General features: G+C 56.2%; 1 protein-coding gene across 1 annotated transcript in view; it reads left to right on the forward strand.

The window, feature by feature from the left end:
• Nucleotides 1-105: 105 nt before the first annotated feature.
• Nucleotides 106-17,253, forward strand: part of VAPB (VAMP associated protein B and C) — a 44,808-nt gene continuing 27,660 nt past the window's right edge. The window contains exon 1 of the mRNA XM_090286602.1: nucleotides 106-271. Coding sequence (XP_090142728.1) covers nucleotides 214-271 — 58 coding nt within the window. The 5' untranslated portion in view covers nucleotides 106-213. The remainder of the gene's footprint in view (nucleotides 272-17,253) is intronic.

Consider the following 17,253-nt stretch of genomic DNA (forward strand, 5'->3'; position numbering starts at 1 on the left):
CGCTCGCCGGGCACCGCGGCCTCGCCCTCGCCCTCCGCCCCTGTGCTTGCACCGCGTAGGCCACCCCCTCCGCGCGTACCCCACAACGACCCCCGCCCGCGCCCCGGCCGGCCCCCCTCCGCCTAAATTTAAAGGGGGCGCAGCACTTCCTCTCCCCGCCTCAGGTGACCTCTCAGGGGTCTCCCCGCCTGAGGCGCCCCGCCGCTGAGGAACATGGCGAAGGTGGAGCAGGTCCTGAGCCTCGAGCCGCAGCACGAGCTCAAGTTCCGAGGTAAGCCGGAGGCCAGCCGCCCCGCGCCCCCGCCCGCGTTCCGGAGCCACCGGCCGGCGCGGCGGTGACGTCGGCCCTGCCCGGCCCGCGGCCCCCGCCCCCGCCCCCGCCCGACGGCAGCGCGCCCCGCGCCCCCCGAGCTGGCCTGGGCCGCGTGTCCCCCGGGGCCGGGCGCCCGGGTGTCGGGGAGCGGGAGGCGGCGCCGCTCCCCCCCGCGCGCCTCCCCGTCTGGCCACTTGGCACAGTTGCCACCTCCACTTACTGTCGAGTTTGCGGGGCCGCGCTCGCGAGTGGACGCCTCGGTGACCGCCGGTGACCGCTCCAGGCCTGGGGTGCGGTGTCCCCGCTGAGCAGCCCCCGACACGTGCAGCCGGCCCCCACGTCGGCGTCTGCGGCCCGCGCGTCCCCGCGCTGGAGCGGAAGCCCCATGAGGGCAGGCTCGGGTCCCTGCCGGCTGCCCGCGCGCATGGGGACCTGGTCCGCCCCGGGGCCGCCGCCGCAGGAAAGGCGCCTGCGCGGGGGTCCGACGGGCCGGGGCGGCCGTCCTGCTGCGGCGGTGACGCTGCCGCCGTCGGGGGCCCCCACCCCGGGGCTGCCTCCAGCGAAGGCCTCGGGGCTGGGGAGTGTGCGCCCAGCCAGGGCCCTGCCCGGCGGACCGGCTCCGGTTTAACGTTTCTTTTCCGCTCTCCGTCTTCCAGCAAAACAGAAGCGCCCGGGACCGCAGGGAGCTCGCCGACGGCCCGGCACCGCCTTCCCCGCGCCGTCGGTTGCTGGCGGGGCAGGCTCCCCGCTCGTCGGCGAGGGAGACGCCGCGGCCGGGCCCGGTGGGTGTTTGCGCGCTGAGCGCCGGCCGCCTCCCGGGCTCGCAGCCCCGCGGGACTCCCGGGCGTGAAGAGCCAGCGGTTCCCCGTTTAACAGGAAGCCAGAGCGGAAGCTGGTGCGGACCGTCGTCCCCGTGCAGCTGCTCCAGCGTCTGTGGCGGCCCCGGGGCCCCCGGCGGCCGGAGAGCAGGTGGCCGGGGCCTGGCGGGGCTGCCCTTGGACGTGGCGCCTTCGTTCGTTCCGCCCGCGGGCGGTCGCTGAGAGCCTGCCCCGCGCGCCAGGCCCGGGCAGCACGTGCGTCCCCTCGCGTGTGCCCTGGTCGTCCCTCGGCCCCCAGGCGGGATCAGCCGGGCGGGCAGTGACGCGGGTGCGGGAAGGAGGTCAGCTCCTCCGAGGGGTGTCGTCTGAGCGGAGAAACGGGTGGGGAGCCCGTGCGGGCGGGGGGGGGCCCCGGGGCTCTGCACGGCAGGGCAGGCCGCGGCATCTGCCGGGTCCCGGGGCCGTGGGAGAGGCCGGCGGGAGGCGGGGGCGGCTCGTCTCGGGCCTTCTGTGCGCAGGCGGAGCCGGGGTGCCAGCCGGGGCTTGCGGCTTCCCCTTGGCTGGCCCTCCTGTGGCAGGCCAGCCCCCTCGCGCCCCCGGGCCCGGGGCACCCCCGGTGGGGGCTGGTGCGCAGAGCCACCCGCACGGTGTCCCACAGAGAGGGGCGGGCGCGTGCCGGCCGGCGGGCTCACCCCTTCGGCGGGGCGGGAGACGGCCTGGCCCCGGGCGGCCGCGGGGGTTTTGCCGGGAGAGCGGTTCCGGGCGCGCCGGTGCTGACCTGTCGGCGGCTGCTGGCGGGGACCTCAGAGGAGGCGTGCGCAGTGACGCCGGGACGGGGCCCGTCTGTCTCCCCCAGGGTGCTCGGGGTGACGGCCGCCTTCGGGGGCTTCACCCAGACGAGGGCTCAGACTTGACCGCCGCCTCCACCTGAGAGCGCAGTGATTACAGTGCCTGTCGCCCGAAGGGAAAGACGGTCGCCTCTGACGGGCAGCCCGGGGTGACACGGGGCTGCCCGCGTTGGCTTCCAGTTGGCCTCGGGCCTTCTGTGTGGGGGTCGAGGTGAGAGTGTTCCGGGGGAGGGGGAGCACGGCCCTGCGGGACCCCGTCCCGTCTCCCAGGAAGGGCCGTGCCGCGCGGGGCTCAGGATCCGCGGGCGTGGCGCCGTGACGTCAGCCCTGGCCACACAGCAGCTCGTGGGCTGGGGCCCTTCCTGGAGGACACGTGGGCTCTGCTTTGTCGCGCCTTCCGTCCCATCCGCTCGCCGCGGCCCCACTCGCTGCCCGGCCCAGAGAGCGTCCCGAATGAGTCACGCTTAGGGCGGCTGTCACTTCTGTCTCCTCTCCCGCCCCTTCCGTCGTGTTCCGGCCCCGGTAAACGGCGTGTCTTCTGCTCTCTTGGTCACTGTCCGAGGCTCTCGGTCCTTCTTCACATCCGAGCCCACCTCCGCTCCGCTCCCACCACCGCGCCATCCTTACGGGCTGAGACCTTCAGGCTTCAACCGGCGGTGGGCCCGTTCGCCGTCGCTGGGGTCTGAGGCTGACCCGGTGGCCTTCACGGAGGCTCGGTGGTTGTGCTCTCGGTCACTGTGGGTGCCAGGCGGGACATCACCTCGGGGAGGAAATGGGAGCGTGGGTGCTGTAGACGGGACGGAGGTTGGGGACGCTGTCTTTTGTGTAAGGAAGGCAGTTCCTCCCTGAAGTTACTGTGCCGTCTAACGTTGCGGAGGAAGCAGAAGCGCAGAGCCCCGCCGACACGGTCAGTTCGATGAGCGGTTGCCTTTCAGACGCCTAGCGCGGCGCTGGCTCTTCGGCTGTAGCGCGGCAGGGACCTCCCCAGCGTCTCGTGGTCTCGCCAGGCTGCTCACGGCCCGGCAGACGCAGCAGGTGCCCGAGGCTCTCAAGGGCAGCGGGTTAGCCAACCCTGACCTGAATGGTGTCTTCATTTACTCACTCACCGGCTTGCTCATCAGGAGCAAGTAGCATCAGACTTTCTTAACTTGAGTCAAACTTAAACCTTCCTAGATGATACTGTTTAATCACAGTTTCGTTCCTGGGAGATAGAAAGAACTAGAAGTTAACTTCCTTTTATTCATTTACTTTTCTTCACACTCGACTCCTTAGGGAGAAAACGGTTATTCTAGGCTGTGTGCTTACATGGTATTTGGGAAACGGTGATAGTTTCCTGATGTCAGTGGTAGTAACACGCATCACAGTTATCTTCGTGATTATCTGGCTGTTTTGCATTCAAGTGTGGGTTTATTAAAATAAGTAGAGCTTCCCTGGCTGGTGAGGCTCAGTGGATTGAGTGCTGGCCTGTGAATCAAAGAGTTGCCGGTTCGATTCCCAGTCAGGGCACGTGCTGGGTTGCAGGCCAGGTCCCCAGTTGGGGGCACGAGAGACAGCCACACATCAATGTTTCCCTCCCTCTCTTTCTCCCTCCCTTCCCCTCTCTCTAAAAATAAATAAATAAAATCTTTAAAAAAAAAGTTGATGCTTATTAAAGAGATGAACTTGTAAACATTATTAATACTACCTTTTGTTAAAATTATGTAGCGTCTTTCTTCCCAATACGTAAGGCAAAGTACTGAGAACTCTGACCTACAATATTACCACCGAGTAGTTGGAAATCAGGGGAGGAGTCAAGGGAGTAAAGTACATTGGTTGTCAGTCAAAGACTGCCCTGAGGCTCAATGTTTGGAACCTGAAACTAGAATTCTTGCATAAGGAATTGCCTCCAAGGTGGCCTCTTACGTATATCCCGTATTTGTCTTTGAAAAATTCGCCATCTGAAAGATGGCCATGGTTTGGAACAAAGGAGCACAACTTTCAGCAAGATGATGAGAAAGAGGAACACAGACACTGCTGAGTTCCCTTCCTGGGGGACAGGGTGGCCCTGAGCGTCTTGATAAAACAAAAGCCACCGCGGATTTTGTTAAAAACAAAGTTGCATTATGGTCTCCAGGCCCTGTCGCAGCCTAGCGCACCCAGTGGGCACGTGCATTCCTTGAGGTTTTTACTTGACAGACCTAGGCTGGCTGCTTTATAAAAACAAGTTATTTAAAGAGCTTTGTTATGGAAACAAAGTTACTGAACTTGACAGTCATTTTAAGATTATTTTTAAAACATCAATCTGGCACATAGTGTCTCTAGAATATCTATTTTTCAAAATGTTAACTGTTTTAACAGTAAGTGCTGATGTCTAGAAACAATGCCCTAATGTGCATTAGGGTTCCCCCTCGCGTGGGGAAAAAATCCTTCAGACCGCTCAACGTCCCTGTGGGAAAAGCCTTGAAGGGCTTCCTTTTAATAACGTTTTAGCATCCATCGCACAGAACAGTACAGCTTCCTAGAGTTTTCCTTCATCCTTTCGATTTGTTTCCTTTATCCTCCTCGTTTTTTGACTAGCAGGTTAGCATTTTTCTTCATCTATGTCAAATAATGTTTTCAGTGAGGCTTCGGGTTGGCGTGTGAGCGCGCGCACCCAGCTGGGCACCTGCGGCGCGTGCGCACCGGGAGTGTGTCTGAGTGAGTGCTTGGCATTGCAGCGGGCTCCTCCAGCCTTAGCTTATTGGGAAAGGGGACTGAGGGTCGGCCGGTGCCCCGCAGCTTACAGCGCGTCACGTCCTGAGAAGGCCACCGTAAGCTGGAAACATTACAAGTAGAAAATGCACTTAATACACCCAACCTACCGGATGCTTAGCTTAGCATACCTTGAACGTGCTCAGGGCACTTAGGTTAGGCTTCCACTGGGCAAAATCACCTCACTGCCCCGCATTGTGAGCGGGTGTTGGACTGCACGCTGCTAGCCTGGGAGGAGATCAGAATTCAAAGTATGGTTTCTGCTGGACGCGTGTCCCTTCCATACCATCGTAAAACGGAGAGCTCCTGAGTCAAACCATCGTACGTCAGGGGCCCTCTGGGGGGGAGGAGCGGATCTAGACTGCGAATGTCGCTTGTGTCTTCTGGGTTCTACCTGGAGACAGTGGAGTGGACCCCTGGATCCTTTAACTGGATTTGAATTGCTTGTGATGTGGCTTGGAACCTTGATGACCATTAAGTTTCTAGGTTGTCTTTGAAGGCCAGAGGGTGCTCAGAGAACGGCAGGGAAGGGAACACTGAACCTCGGGGCCGGGCTCAGAGGGCACGTTTGTAGGGGCAGAGTGGTGGGCTCCCCGCACCCCCTCAGTGGGCTGGGTCTGGAGTTAAAAGCAGGGGTCAGAGCCGGGCTGACGTTTGTTTTGCAGCAGGAGGGGAGGAAAGGGTGAGGGCGCAACGAGCGTTTCTAGCAGATGAACGCTGAAGTTCCAGGACACAGCCCCCAGAGGCCCGGGGCTGGCGGAGGTGCTGTGTGCTCTTACTTAGCCTGCCGCCGTCCCGTGAGGCGGGCGCCTCGGTGTCCAGGCAGCTTCCCCGTGGACGCGGCCCCAGTGGTCAAGAGCGGAACAGGATTTAACCCGGCTTGTCTCCTACCGAGGCCCATTCCGCTGGGGAACCACCACCAGCTTCTTAGAATGAACTCATAAAGGGGTTCATTCCAGGGGGCGGGGGGCACAGAACCTGAAACCGTTGAGGAACTGTTAGTAGTTCTCAGGGTAATTTACTGAGAACATTACTTAATTAAAGATTGGTCTCTGCGGAGTGTTTAAGTGGGATTTCTTACCATGCGTTTTAAAAAAGTTCATATCGATAACTCCAAACCATTTTTTGACTTACCTTGTGAATATTCACTTTTTATATATGATTTTGATGCTGTTTAATGATTCTTGTATTTAGAACACATTAGCTTTGGGGTAATTTTTGCAGTTCTGCTCCTGAGTTTGGAAGGTAGGGTGGAACTTGCGTGTGGAAGAGGGTTCAGCAGGTCTGCAGATTTGTAAAGCAGGAGTTAGAGACGTTTTAAAGGGTGCTTGTTTCGATAAGCATGTCTGAAGCCTGACCTTTTTAGGTGCCGCCTTAAACTTGGCAGGCATGTAAACTGCAAAGCCTTTAGCGCTGCGTGCTCCTGACAGGTACTCACCTCAGGAGGAGGACCAAATGAACGGGAGTTCTGTATAGCTGAGGTTTCTCAGATGCTGAAAGAGGGAAACCAAGGTGAGTAACAAAAGGGGCTGTTTTATTCTGTGTGAGATTTACTTCAGGAGGTCATTTCCCCTAAAGGTGTCATCCAGGCCCATGAATTGGGTCGGAGAGGGTCTGGAGACGTGCGTGGATGTAACGACTGTGTGCGTGACAGACGATTGTCCAGCTGGGCGTGGTGCAGGTTTGTGCCTTTTTCTCTGCTCATTCTTTGAGGGTTCCTTCTGGGCCGATGACCCCATCTTGTCTGGGAGAACAGAACGTGACCGTGATGCAGGGCTGGTTTGGTCACCACTCCCCGCAGGCTTCCTGTGGGCCGCACACTGAGTCGGGGGCGAGGGAGGAGGCCCGGCCCCTGCAGTGCCCGGGCTCTCGGGGGTGTGGGGGAGAGGAGAGTTTGGAGACGGGGCACGTACAGGCTCAGGAGAAGCTGTGTTGATTCCACGTCACGGCTTGGCTCTCACAGGGACGGTGACATCTGAGATTTGTGATTTGGCGAGCTTACACTGCGTGCTAGGCACTTTTCTGTAAGTGCTCATCTGACTCCTACAGCAGGCCTGGGAAGGCGGTGCGGCTGTGACCTGCGGGTGCCTCACTTATGCACCTGAATTAGAGGTGGAGCTGCCGTTTGAACCAGGGTCTGTTGTGACTGCAGAGCCCATGTTCTTTGTCATTATGGGGGCTGTATTTCTTCCCACAAAAGATGAGTGGGACGTGATTGACTAGGAAGACCCCGTTTTTCTTATTTATTATGTTCTTAGGAAGATGAAAGGACTGGACCTAGGACCGTGGGAATGGGAAAAGAGGATTGATTAAAAGAGAAACGAGACAGACAGAGAAGGGAGCCTAATTGTAATTGCAATCTAGTGATGGCCTCCTTGGCGCTGCTCACAGGAATGCAGAGCCACTCTGCGACGTCAGAGCAGCTGCCTGAGAGGTGCTGTTCCCCAGGCATTGGCTCCTGACACAGTCACTTCGATGGTGTCATTATTTGTGCTGAAACTCGTGTGCTACTAGCAACACTGTACCTTCCCTTCTGCCACCCCGCTCCCTCCTTGACGTCTGGCCGGGGAGCTCAGCGGGTTAGAGCGTCAGCCCACTTGGCAAGGTTGCGGGCTTGCTCGCCGGTCAGAACGCACACGAGAAACAGCCAGTGGGCAGTACCTGCACTTCTGGCCAAGATGGAGGCTTCTCCTCACACAACCATAAGAAGGATCGCAATTAGCCTCAAAACAAAAAACCAGAACTGCCAGAAAATTGAACTGTGCGGAAGTCTGACAACCGAGGACTTAAAGAAACCATATTCATCCAGATGGGTAGGAGGGGCAGGGCTGGGAAGCCGAGGCGGAGAGGATGCGCTGTGGTGGCAATGAGGCGGCCCATGGAACGCGCAGTTCCACTTTCCCGTGTGGCGGATAAAAGCCAGGAGGGACACCTGGAGAGCGCTCCCGGGCCCAGGCCAGACTGCGCAGCCCAGGGTTCCAGCACTGGTAAAATAAAGCCTCGTTGCTTCTAGCTGTGAAAACCAGTGGGGGTTGGGGTGGTGGAAGAAGCTGCCAGTCTCTCAGGTGATACCATTTAGAGGCCCCCATGGTCCTGGAATGCATGCAAACCCACCCACTGTGGAAACCACCAGGGCAACAGCTGGAGGGGCGCCAGTCCCATACGGGAAGCGGGTGAAGTGCCTGGAAAAGGGGCGAGTGCTGAGTAAGCACCATTGTTCCCTCTCAGACCCCTCCCCCCCCCACAGCACCACAACCTGGTGAAATGGGTCGCCCCTCGCTGATGAATACCAAAGGCCCTGCCTCTTACAACGTAACAGGTGCGCCAAGACAGAGTCAAAGCAGCTCTAATAGAAACAAACACAGGGAGGCTGCCAAATTGAGGAGACAAAGAAATATGGCCCAAATGAAAGAAAAGATCTAAACTCCAGAAAAAGAACTAAGTGAAACGGAGATAGCCAACCTATCAGATGCAGAGTTCAAAACACTGGTGATCAGGATGCTCAGAGAACTCATTGAGTACAGCCACAAAATAAAAGAAGAAATGAAGGACCCACTGAGTGAAATGAAGAAAAATCCAGAGGGAACCAATAGTGAAGGGAAGGAAGCCAGAGTTCAAGTCAATGAATTGGAATATAAAGAAGAAATGAACAGTCAAGCAGTACAGAATGAAGAAACAACTCAAAAAAAAATAAAAATAAAAAACGAGAATGAGAAGACTCTGGAACATCTCAAAAAGTGCCAACATCTGAATCATAGGGTTGCCAGAAGGAGAAGAGGAAAAGCAAGAAATTGAAAACTTAATTGAAAAAAATAATGGAAGAAAACTTCTCTAATATGGTGAAGGAAATAGATATACAAGTCCAGGAAGCACAGGGTCCCAAACAAGCTAGACTCAAAGTTAGAGCCAAGACGCATCATAATTAAAATACCAGAGGTTCAAGATAGAGAATCTTAAAAGCAGCAAGAGAAAAGCAGAGAGTTACCTACAAAGGGGTCCCTACAAGACTTTGTCAGCTGATTTCTCAAAAGACACTTTGCAGGCAAGAAGGGACTGGCAAGAAGTATTCAATGTGATGAAAAGCAAGGACCTACAACCTAGATTCCTCTGTCCAGCAAAGCTATCATTTGGGATGGAAGGGCAGATGAAGTGCTTCCCAGACAAGGTAAAGCTAAAGGAGTTCATCATCACCAAGCCATTGTTATATGAAACGTTAAAGGGACACATTTAAGAGAAAGAAGATCAAAACTGTGAATACTAAAATTACAGCAGACTCACAATTATCAACAACTGAATCTAAAAAAACAAAAACAGACTAAGCAAACCAGAACAGGAACAGAATCATAGGTATGGGGATCACTTGGAGGGTTACCAGCTGGGAGGGGGACGGGGAGACATCGGGAAATGGTACAGGGACTAAGAAGCATAACTGGTTGGTACAAAATAGACCGGGGCGGGGGGGTGGTGAGGGGAGAATAGTGTAGGAAAGGGTGAAGCCAAAGAACTTACACTTATGACCTATGAACATGAACTGAGGGGTGGTAGCTAGAGGGAAGGGGCTACCAAGTGAGGGGGGGTAAAGGGAAAAAAAATTGGGACAACTGTACTAGCATAATCAATGAAATATACTTAAAAAAGCAACAACGAATGAATGCATCTGTAAGTGGAACAACAAAGCGATGTTTCTCCTTCCCTCCCTCCCTCTCTCTTCCTGTCTTTCCCTGTCTTCCTTGCTCTCTCTCAAAGCAATACATTTGAAAGAAAGAAAGAAAGAAGAGAAAGAGAAGGAAAACAGACGGAGGCCCACCACGTGGCAAAGTGTGCTGCTTTGCTCCTTTCCAGCTCTCAAGCTTGTGTGCTTTGCATTACTAAGGAGGCATAGGGTCCTGCCCTCGTGGGCACTCAGGGGCACTCGGCGGACCCCAACTCTGAATTCCTCCTGTTGGGTGGGAGGCTGGAGCTCAGTGCCTCTCGGTGTTTCTCGGGCTCCAGCTTGGAGAGGTTCGCCTTTATTTTAGCTGAAGAAGAAAGATGGCAAACCGCCTGAGGACAGAAGCCGGAGCTCACACTTCCCACAGGGCCTCCCGGGCGCTGCACTGGCGGGCTCGCACGTTTTAGTGAGCGCACCCTCCTGCTCCTGTTTGAAAGCTCACCGCGCCTTCCGCCTTTCCGGGTGTTCTTGGGGAGTCTCATCAGTTTTCTCGGCGTCGCTTCACGTTTTACAGCTCGAGTGTCACGCGTGTTCTGTGTGTGCGTCTCACTCTCCGTGTGCTTCGCTGACTCGTTGCTCTGTCCTCCCTGCTGGAACGCACGCTCCTGCCGACGGCCTCTTCCCTTCTGACCAGTAGGGGCCAGTGGGACATGCTCTGTTGCTTCTCATAGGGACCCCAAAGAAGGGGAGAGAACCCTGACTTGGGCGTCTTTAGTGTGTGGTGTCACACACACACACACACACACACACACACACACACACGAGTAAAGGGCGGGATTTGCTGGAAAACCAGGGGTGCGTCCTGGTGGCGGCTGGTCTGAGTTCTCCTTCTGTTGGTTGGATCGATTTGTTGGCGTGTGAATGTATCCTGGTGGGCTGCTCAGAAAGTCTCAACTCCTCACGTTTTGGCCTTTTTAGTCAGGCGCTGCTTTGCTAATTGGACGAACGGAAGCAGTGAATCCCTCCTTGGTGACTGCGGACGCACTCGCTCAGAACCCCCGTGCGACTGAGGAACAGGGTCACAGCCGAGGGTGGGGGGGCGTGCCTGGCTGACCTCTGACTTTGCTCAGAGGGTGGCAGAGGTGGGAGACACACGAGAGGTCCCCTGGAGGAGTCCAGAGAAACTGGGCCAGTTCATTTGGGTCTTTTTTAAAGATTTTTTTTTTCCAATTTTATTTTATTTATTTACTTGTTTATTTTTTAGGGAGAGGGGAAAGGAGAGAAAGAGCAGGAGAGAAACATCACTGAGTGGTTGCCTCTCACGCGCGCCCAACTGGGGACCTGACGTGCAACCGAGTCATGTGCCCTGACTGGGAATCGAACCGGCGACACTTGGCTCGCAGGCCGACGCTCAATCCGCTGAGCCACAGCAGCCAGGGCTCATTTGGGTCTTTTACTTTATTTCATCATTATTTTTAAACAAAACATCTTCGTTGCCTTTTCCTTTCAAAGCGAGGTTGTTCTTTTCTCCTTTATACACCTGACAGGAGCACAGTGCTCGGCACTGAGTCACCTGCAGTAAACCTTTGAGTCTTGTCTCCGCCGTCTTTGAAGAAGAGGGACTGCTTTCCCGCTTGCCCAGCAGACTTCGGGGGACAGCAGTCTCAGCCTCCATGTCTCCCTGCCCGTCGCTTCCGCAGCCGTTGGCCCGGAGCCTAGCGTGTGCTGCAGCCCACCCCCGCCATGGCAGTTTCCCGCTTCCCTCGGGTGCGCTCTGTGGCATTGGGAACCTGCTGCCATCCTGCTCCATGACTCCCCCTTCACGCCCCAAACCACTCTCCCGCTTTCTCCCCCTGTTGGCCGCTGCCCCTGTTCCTCTGGGGCCCTGTTGATGGTGCACAGGGTTACAGCCCCCCAGCCCTCTCCCCTTTGTCTCTCTCTCAGTCCCCTGTCCTTTCCCCTTTGTGGGGCTCTGCCCATGCGAGGGCCGCTCCCAGGCCTCGCCCAAGCCCCCATACGGGACCGCGGGGCAGCGTGGCCCCGGCCGGACCTCTCCCCGGCCCCTTTCCCTTTTTCCCTCCAGGCTGCCGCCGCCTGGTGTCTCACCGAGGAGCACCACATCCGCACAGTCGGTATGCTCCCAGGGCCCATGACTCAGACCTGCCCCTTCCCCCTTGTGGCTGCCCGCCCCCGTCCCCCCCCCATGACTGTGATGGCCTCTTAATTGCTCTTCCTGTCTGGTTCTCTCTTCTCTCCAGGCTGGTGGCACTTTCAAGTGGGCAAATCGGAGCTTATCTTTTGCTTGATTAGAATCATTAAATGTCTGCCCAGTGCCAGAAGAATAACACTTAAGTTCTTTAACAATACCTAGAAAATCATCTGTGCCTGTCACCCTTGTTCTTCCTTCGTGCCTGCGCTCCGGCCTCTTGTCCTTCCTGCTCCTGGGCTCTGCTCTTGCATAAGCTGTGCCCGCCACTCAGGGCGAGTCATCCCTCCTCCCACTCGGGCTCGGGGCAGCTGCCCTCCGCCGAGGTCGCTGTGTGCGCCCTCTCCGCTCACCGTGTGCCTCTCCCTGTGTCTCCACGCTCGCCGCAGTGCGTGGATTCGGTCACTTGACTTCCTTCCCCCTCGATCAGCGAGAACTTTGCATATTGCACGGTGTCTTTCCTCCCCAGGGCCCGGGGCCTAGCACGGGGCGAGCAGGGAACCGGCTGTGGCGGGTGGTGAGTCCCATCGGGAGGCCTGCCGTGGGCACGGGGCGCTTTGCTGGGACAGTTTGTGAAGGTGGTCCTACTAAGTGCTGGTCCCTTTCCCTCTCCTTCAAATGTCCGTGTCCGTGCCTCCTGGCCTCCGACTCCAGAGTCTGCCCGGTCCCCTCGCCGCCTGTTCTCTGCCCACGCTGCTCCCGTCACGCACACTGCCTGCTGCCTTTGTCGGCCTGTTTCCGGTCTTGAATTTCTCTCTTCCTTATTCCTTCCCAGGGCCAGGAACACGTTTAAGTCTCCCTTCCTAAAAAGAAATCGCATTCCTCCAGATTGTTCCCCCACTTAAGCAAATGCCCCGTCTTCGTCAGACAATAACTTAAAGTCTTGAAGGCAATCAATCTCAATTATTTGTTTGTGTCTTCACTTTCCTTTCAGTTCTGAGGCTTGACCCCTCCTCGGAAACCAGGCTTCTGGATGCCGACATTCCCAGGCTTCTGCTCCATTTTCGCTGCCTCTGTGTGTTCGCTCATTCATACTGCCTCCAGCTCTCACTCCTGCACAGGAAACTCCGGGTCTGTGCTCTCGGCCGTCTGCTTAGTGACACCCCTGCCATCCGGTAATCACAAAGCATCGCAGACTTGATAGAGGCCACCCTGCACTCACGACTGACTTTCTTGTCCCCATCAAATGCATCCTCTGTGTTTTGGGAAGGGCCCCGGCTCCCAGCTGGGTGAGGCAGGAACCCTGAACGCATCTTTCACACGCCTTTTCCACGCCTCTCCTGTCTCCTCTCGGGCCCGTGGCTGCTTTCTGGCCCCGCAGCCACGGTTGGAGCATAGGCCCTCTCCCAGCCTTTGGTCTCTGGCTGCCCCCAGCTTCCCTCAGCTTTCAGCCTCCCTGTGTTCAGTCTTCAGTTCTTTTTCTCAAATCAAAATGTGATCATGTCCTTTATTTTAAAACATTCCTTGACTTTCTAGTTCTTACAGGTTAGTGGCCAGAATTCTTAGGCCGCGTCAGAGCCTCTCAGAATTGGACCGTGCTTTAGAAAACAACCTCAGCTGGTGTTTTCTCTGTTAAACAGCTACAGTATTTACAGACTGTTCAGAACAATAAACACTCAGACGCACCGCCGCAGACAGGCCACACGTACATGCATTTTATGTGGTTTACACTGAATGCGGGTGGAGGCAGTGAGGACTTCCTGAGGGCCCGTGATCAGAAGAGGAAAATGCATTTCCCCCCTCACACTTACCTTCCTAGAATCCCGTCTGATATTTTTCCTTCCCTCTCTTCCTGCAGAGCTCATGGCCAGACTTGTGGGGCTTAAGATAGTTTTTACAATTTATTTTTACTTAAACTACGTACATGCTTTTAAAAAGCATGAGGGGAACTGTTTCCCCCCATTTCTCAGCTTCACCCACCTCCCGCATACCCCTTCCACCTCAGTCGTGGGGGGCCCCGTGGACGGCACCGCGCCAGGTCCTCTCCTGTCGCTCAGAACGTGTGCACCCGCGTCTTTTCATGCAGCAGGGCCTCTGCAGTGCCCAGCTCGGCCCTCATAGCCTCCCGTGTGTACGTGTAAAACTTCACACGGTGACCTTCGTACCGTCCTCTGTGTCCAAGAGGCAGCCCGCAAGCCTGCAGGCAGGAGCGTGACCACAGGGGCCAGGCTGCTTGGGGGTGAGTCCGGGGTCTGCCCTGTGAAAGTCACGTGTCGTGGACCACACATTTAACTCCTCTGTGCCTCAGACCCGTCACTGCGGGGCGTGTTAGGAGGATTAAATGAGTTGACACATGTCAGGTGCTTAAAATAGGCCCGGCACTGTTGAGTGCTAACTGCCGTCACTGCCACCTGATCGTTCTTGTCCAGGTACATCATTCCAGAGCCCCAGTCCCAGAGACGCACTCATGAGCTTCGGGGGGCCCTGGAACGGCCCTCCAGGCCTAGTTGCCGTCTTCTGGGGCTGCGGGCGGGCGCTGCAGTGTCCCCTCCAGCTCGAGGGGCCCAGCACCGCGTCAGGGTTTCCGTTCATCAGCACCCTTCGGGCTGCCCACCTGTGCTAGGTGCTGTTCGGAACCTGCCAGACGGAGGTGAGAGCGGCCGGAGCCTGGGCCTTGGGCTCCCCTGGTGGGCACGGGGGGGGGGGGGTGTGCAGAGGGAGACACGAGACTGGCGCTGGGCCGTTGGGAGGTGCCCGTGGAGGGGTGCAGGGTGAAGGGCATGGGCGTGGGGTCTGTCCTAAAGAGGGTGACTGGGAAGCCCAGGTCTCCGGGAAGGCATTCCTGAACCGAGACCCTCTATCAAATGAGTGTGCAAGCCATGCACACACTGAGGGGAGCAGCGTTCCAGACAGAGGGATGGGCACATGCAAGGCTCCAAAGTGGTGATGAGCCTGGTGCATTCAGGGGACAACAAGGTCATTGTCCCCAGGTGGAGTGGTAGAGTGGCACGCTAGGACATGGGCTCAGAGAGGAGGAGGGGTGTCCCTGGCAGGCAGGCTAGGCCGTAGGAGGGACTGTGGACCTTGCTGTGAGATGGGAGGACATGGGGGACCCTGAGCAGGAGCCCATCTTTCACAGCACGCGGCTGGTGTGGGGGAGGGGGTCCAGGCAGATGTGTGAGAGACACTCACTGGCACCGGGGTGGTGGCAGTGGAGACGGGGTACGAAGTGCCCAGGCCGCAAATGAGATTCGAAGGCAGAGCTGGCAGAGCAGGCCGACGGCGCAGTGTGGGTGGCGGGGTGGGGCGGGAGGACCAGCGCTGCTGCCTGTGGGCGCCCGCCGTGGTGAGTGGCCTTTCTGTCCGGGGTTGGGAAGCAGTGGGCGGGGGCGGGGGGGGCAGGAGCGCATTTGGGCCCCGTAAACGGGGGGGGGGGGGGTGCTGAGTCCGCCAGGCGGGCGGCACATCCCTGGGGCGCGGTACAGGGAGGGGTCGCCTTTCTCACTGAGGTCAGGGGAGCCCCTTCAGAAGAGAGGGCACCTGAGCCAAACGTGGGGGCACGAGTGTGAGTTCCGGCGGTGAGGGCGGGGAGCACAGGACAGGCTTCCTTCCTCCAGGCCTCGCAGTCTCTTCCCCGGCCCCTCGCTGCTGCCCTGGCTGGTCACCCTGTTCCCCGGTCTGGCTGCCTAGGGGCTCTCCTGAAGAGGAGGCCAGAACAGACCCGTCCTGCTCTTCCTCCTTGTTCACCAACGGAACCTTCAGGCCGGCCCCGGAGGCGCCGCGCGCTTCGGGCTCCTGGGTGCTGGGCGCTGGGGGCGCCTTCGTGTGCGCCATCCCGGCCGCTGGGGCCCCAGCATCGAGGGGAAGGTTTTACTTCCGCGGATGCTGACTGCGTGCATGACCCCGCCTGTTAATTTACTGCTCAGGCCCGGTAAACCGCATCCCCAGCCTCCAGGAACCGGGACGACCTCGCTTCTTGCCCCTGTCCCTCCTGCTCTGAGAAGGAGATGAGGCGTGCTGCGCCGCTCTCCTGTTTAAGGAGAATTTTATTTGGAGTAGAAGACTGCTTATCTTTTCGTTTATTTTCATGATCACTGTAATCACAAATTCTGGTCTTCTCAATAGAGAAAAATTACTAGATGTTTGTTAGTGGGGTAAAGACTGTGCATTGAAAACATTTAGTTTATTAAATAAATAGGCTAAGATCTTTTTAGAGCTGGTATATGAAATTCATACCAGTCACGTGTGCTGTTATTTTCAAATAATCTTCAGCTGTGTACTGTAATCTGTTTCAGGGCCGGCTGCAGATAGGATGTGGGAAACTTCAGTCCTTCTCGTACCTGTAGCTGTTTTTCTATTGAGAAATGGTGTTGCATTAAAGAAAAACAGTCATAGTATTTATCTGTAGGTGGGTAAGGGCTTTAAGTCTTCAGAAGTTCTTACACTAGATTTGGTCAAAATCTCAGGTTTGTATTTGTTTTCAATTAAGGAGACCGCCGTGCCTCTGCACACGGTGTAGGCGCGTTGTTTTTCGGCAGCTCCACCAATCAGGATTCCAGTGTTCTTACACATACAGGTCATTGTGGGCAAGAAGAAGGTTCTTGAAAAAGAACAGTGTCTGGATTTGACATGAACTACATACAGGTAGCTTGCTTTATGTGGAAAAAAATTTACTGAAAAGTACAGATAATATAATAAACAACACCTGAATACAGAGTAACTAACTGGGAATAACTTATTATACTTGTTTTAAACCTTTTCTTTAACAAATAAATATCACTGAGAATTGAGAGACATGTCTGCCCTCCCTCTCACCCCCTAGAGGAGTTGAGTGGGAGCCCCGTGCTGGGTTTTTCCTGTGCCCCTCAGTGGGGCGCGAGGCCGTGTACCACGTCACGCGTTTCTGAGACGCCTCTGTTGTAATGCGGGTCTAGCACGTTCTGTAAGAACTCAGCGCAGTTGTTACTAACGAGAGCCCTTTGTGTATTCTGAGTGATGGCGGGCGTGGTGCATAGCCGCACGCCTCTCTCTGTTTCCTCGTCCCGCCGTGTGACTTTGGGGGGCAGCTTTCCTGAGTGTGATCTTAGGTCTTCCCTGGTGCTTGCCTTCGCCTCCTGGGTCTGTACACCCGCTCTCCCGCCCCCGTGGCAGGCTGGGCTTGCCTGCTGGCTTCCCGCTGCAGAGGAAGCGGCTGAGAGGCTGGTGCGGGCTGTCTCAGGCGGGCCGGCTTCTGGTGCTTCTGTAATGGCACTGTTAGTGGGTACCCTTGGTGTTGATTTCTCTTGCTGTAATAATGGGTGTGATGTTTCTCAGTTGCTGGCTGTCTCCCGAGGGTGTCAGGGAGGTTACTTTATTAATTTAGAACACATTGCCGTCTGAGATTTCTTCAGGAAAGTTATGTGTCTGTGTGAAGGTTCTTTATGTGCGGTTATTTCAAAAGAAGAGCTACACAATGAGGCTTCCTGCTGAAATATTGGAATCCACTGTCTGCCGTTAAAAGCACATTGGTTGCAAAGCTTTATTTGTTTCTCAAGCATTGATTTAATGTGTGAGCTAACAATTCAATCAAGAAAATAGATTTTTTTAAAAAACTTCTTCGAGTGTCCTTACTCTTGGATTCATGGCTACTTAAGAGCTCTCCCTCTTTGAATGTCTGTTGCTATGATTTTTTTCCCCATTTTTTTAGAGGGGGCAACTTTAAACAAAATTATCGTAGAATAATAATGATAAAAGCATAATTGACACAA

The sequence above is a fragment of the Furipterus horrens genome, unplaced genomic scaffold (assembly GCF_987537825.1).
Source record: "Furipterus horrens unplaced genomic scaffold, mFurHor1.1.pri manual_scaffold_8, whole genome shotgun sequence".
In the NCBI taxonomy this organism is placed as follows: Eukaryota; Metazoa; Chordata; class Mammalia; order Chiroptera; family Furipteridae; genus Furipterus; species Furipterus horrens.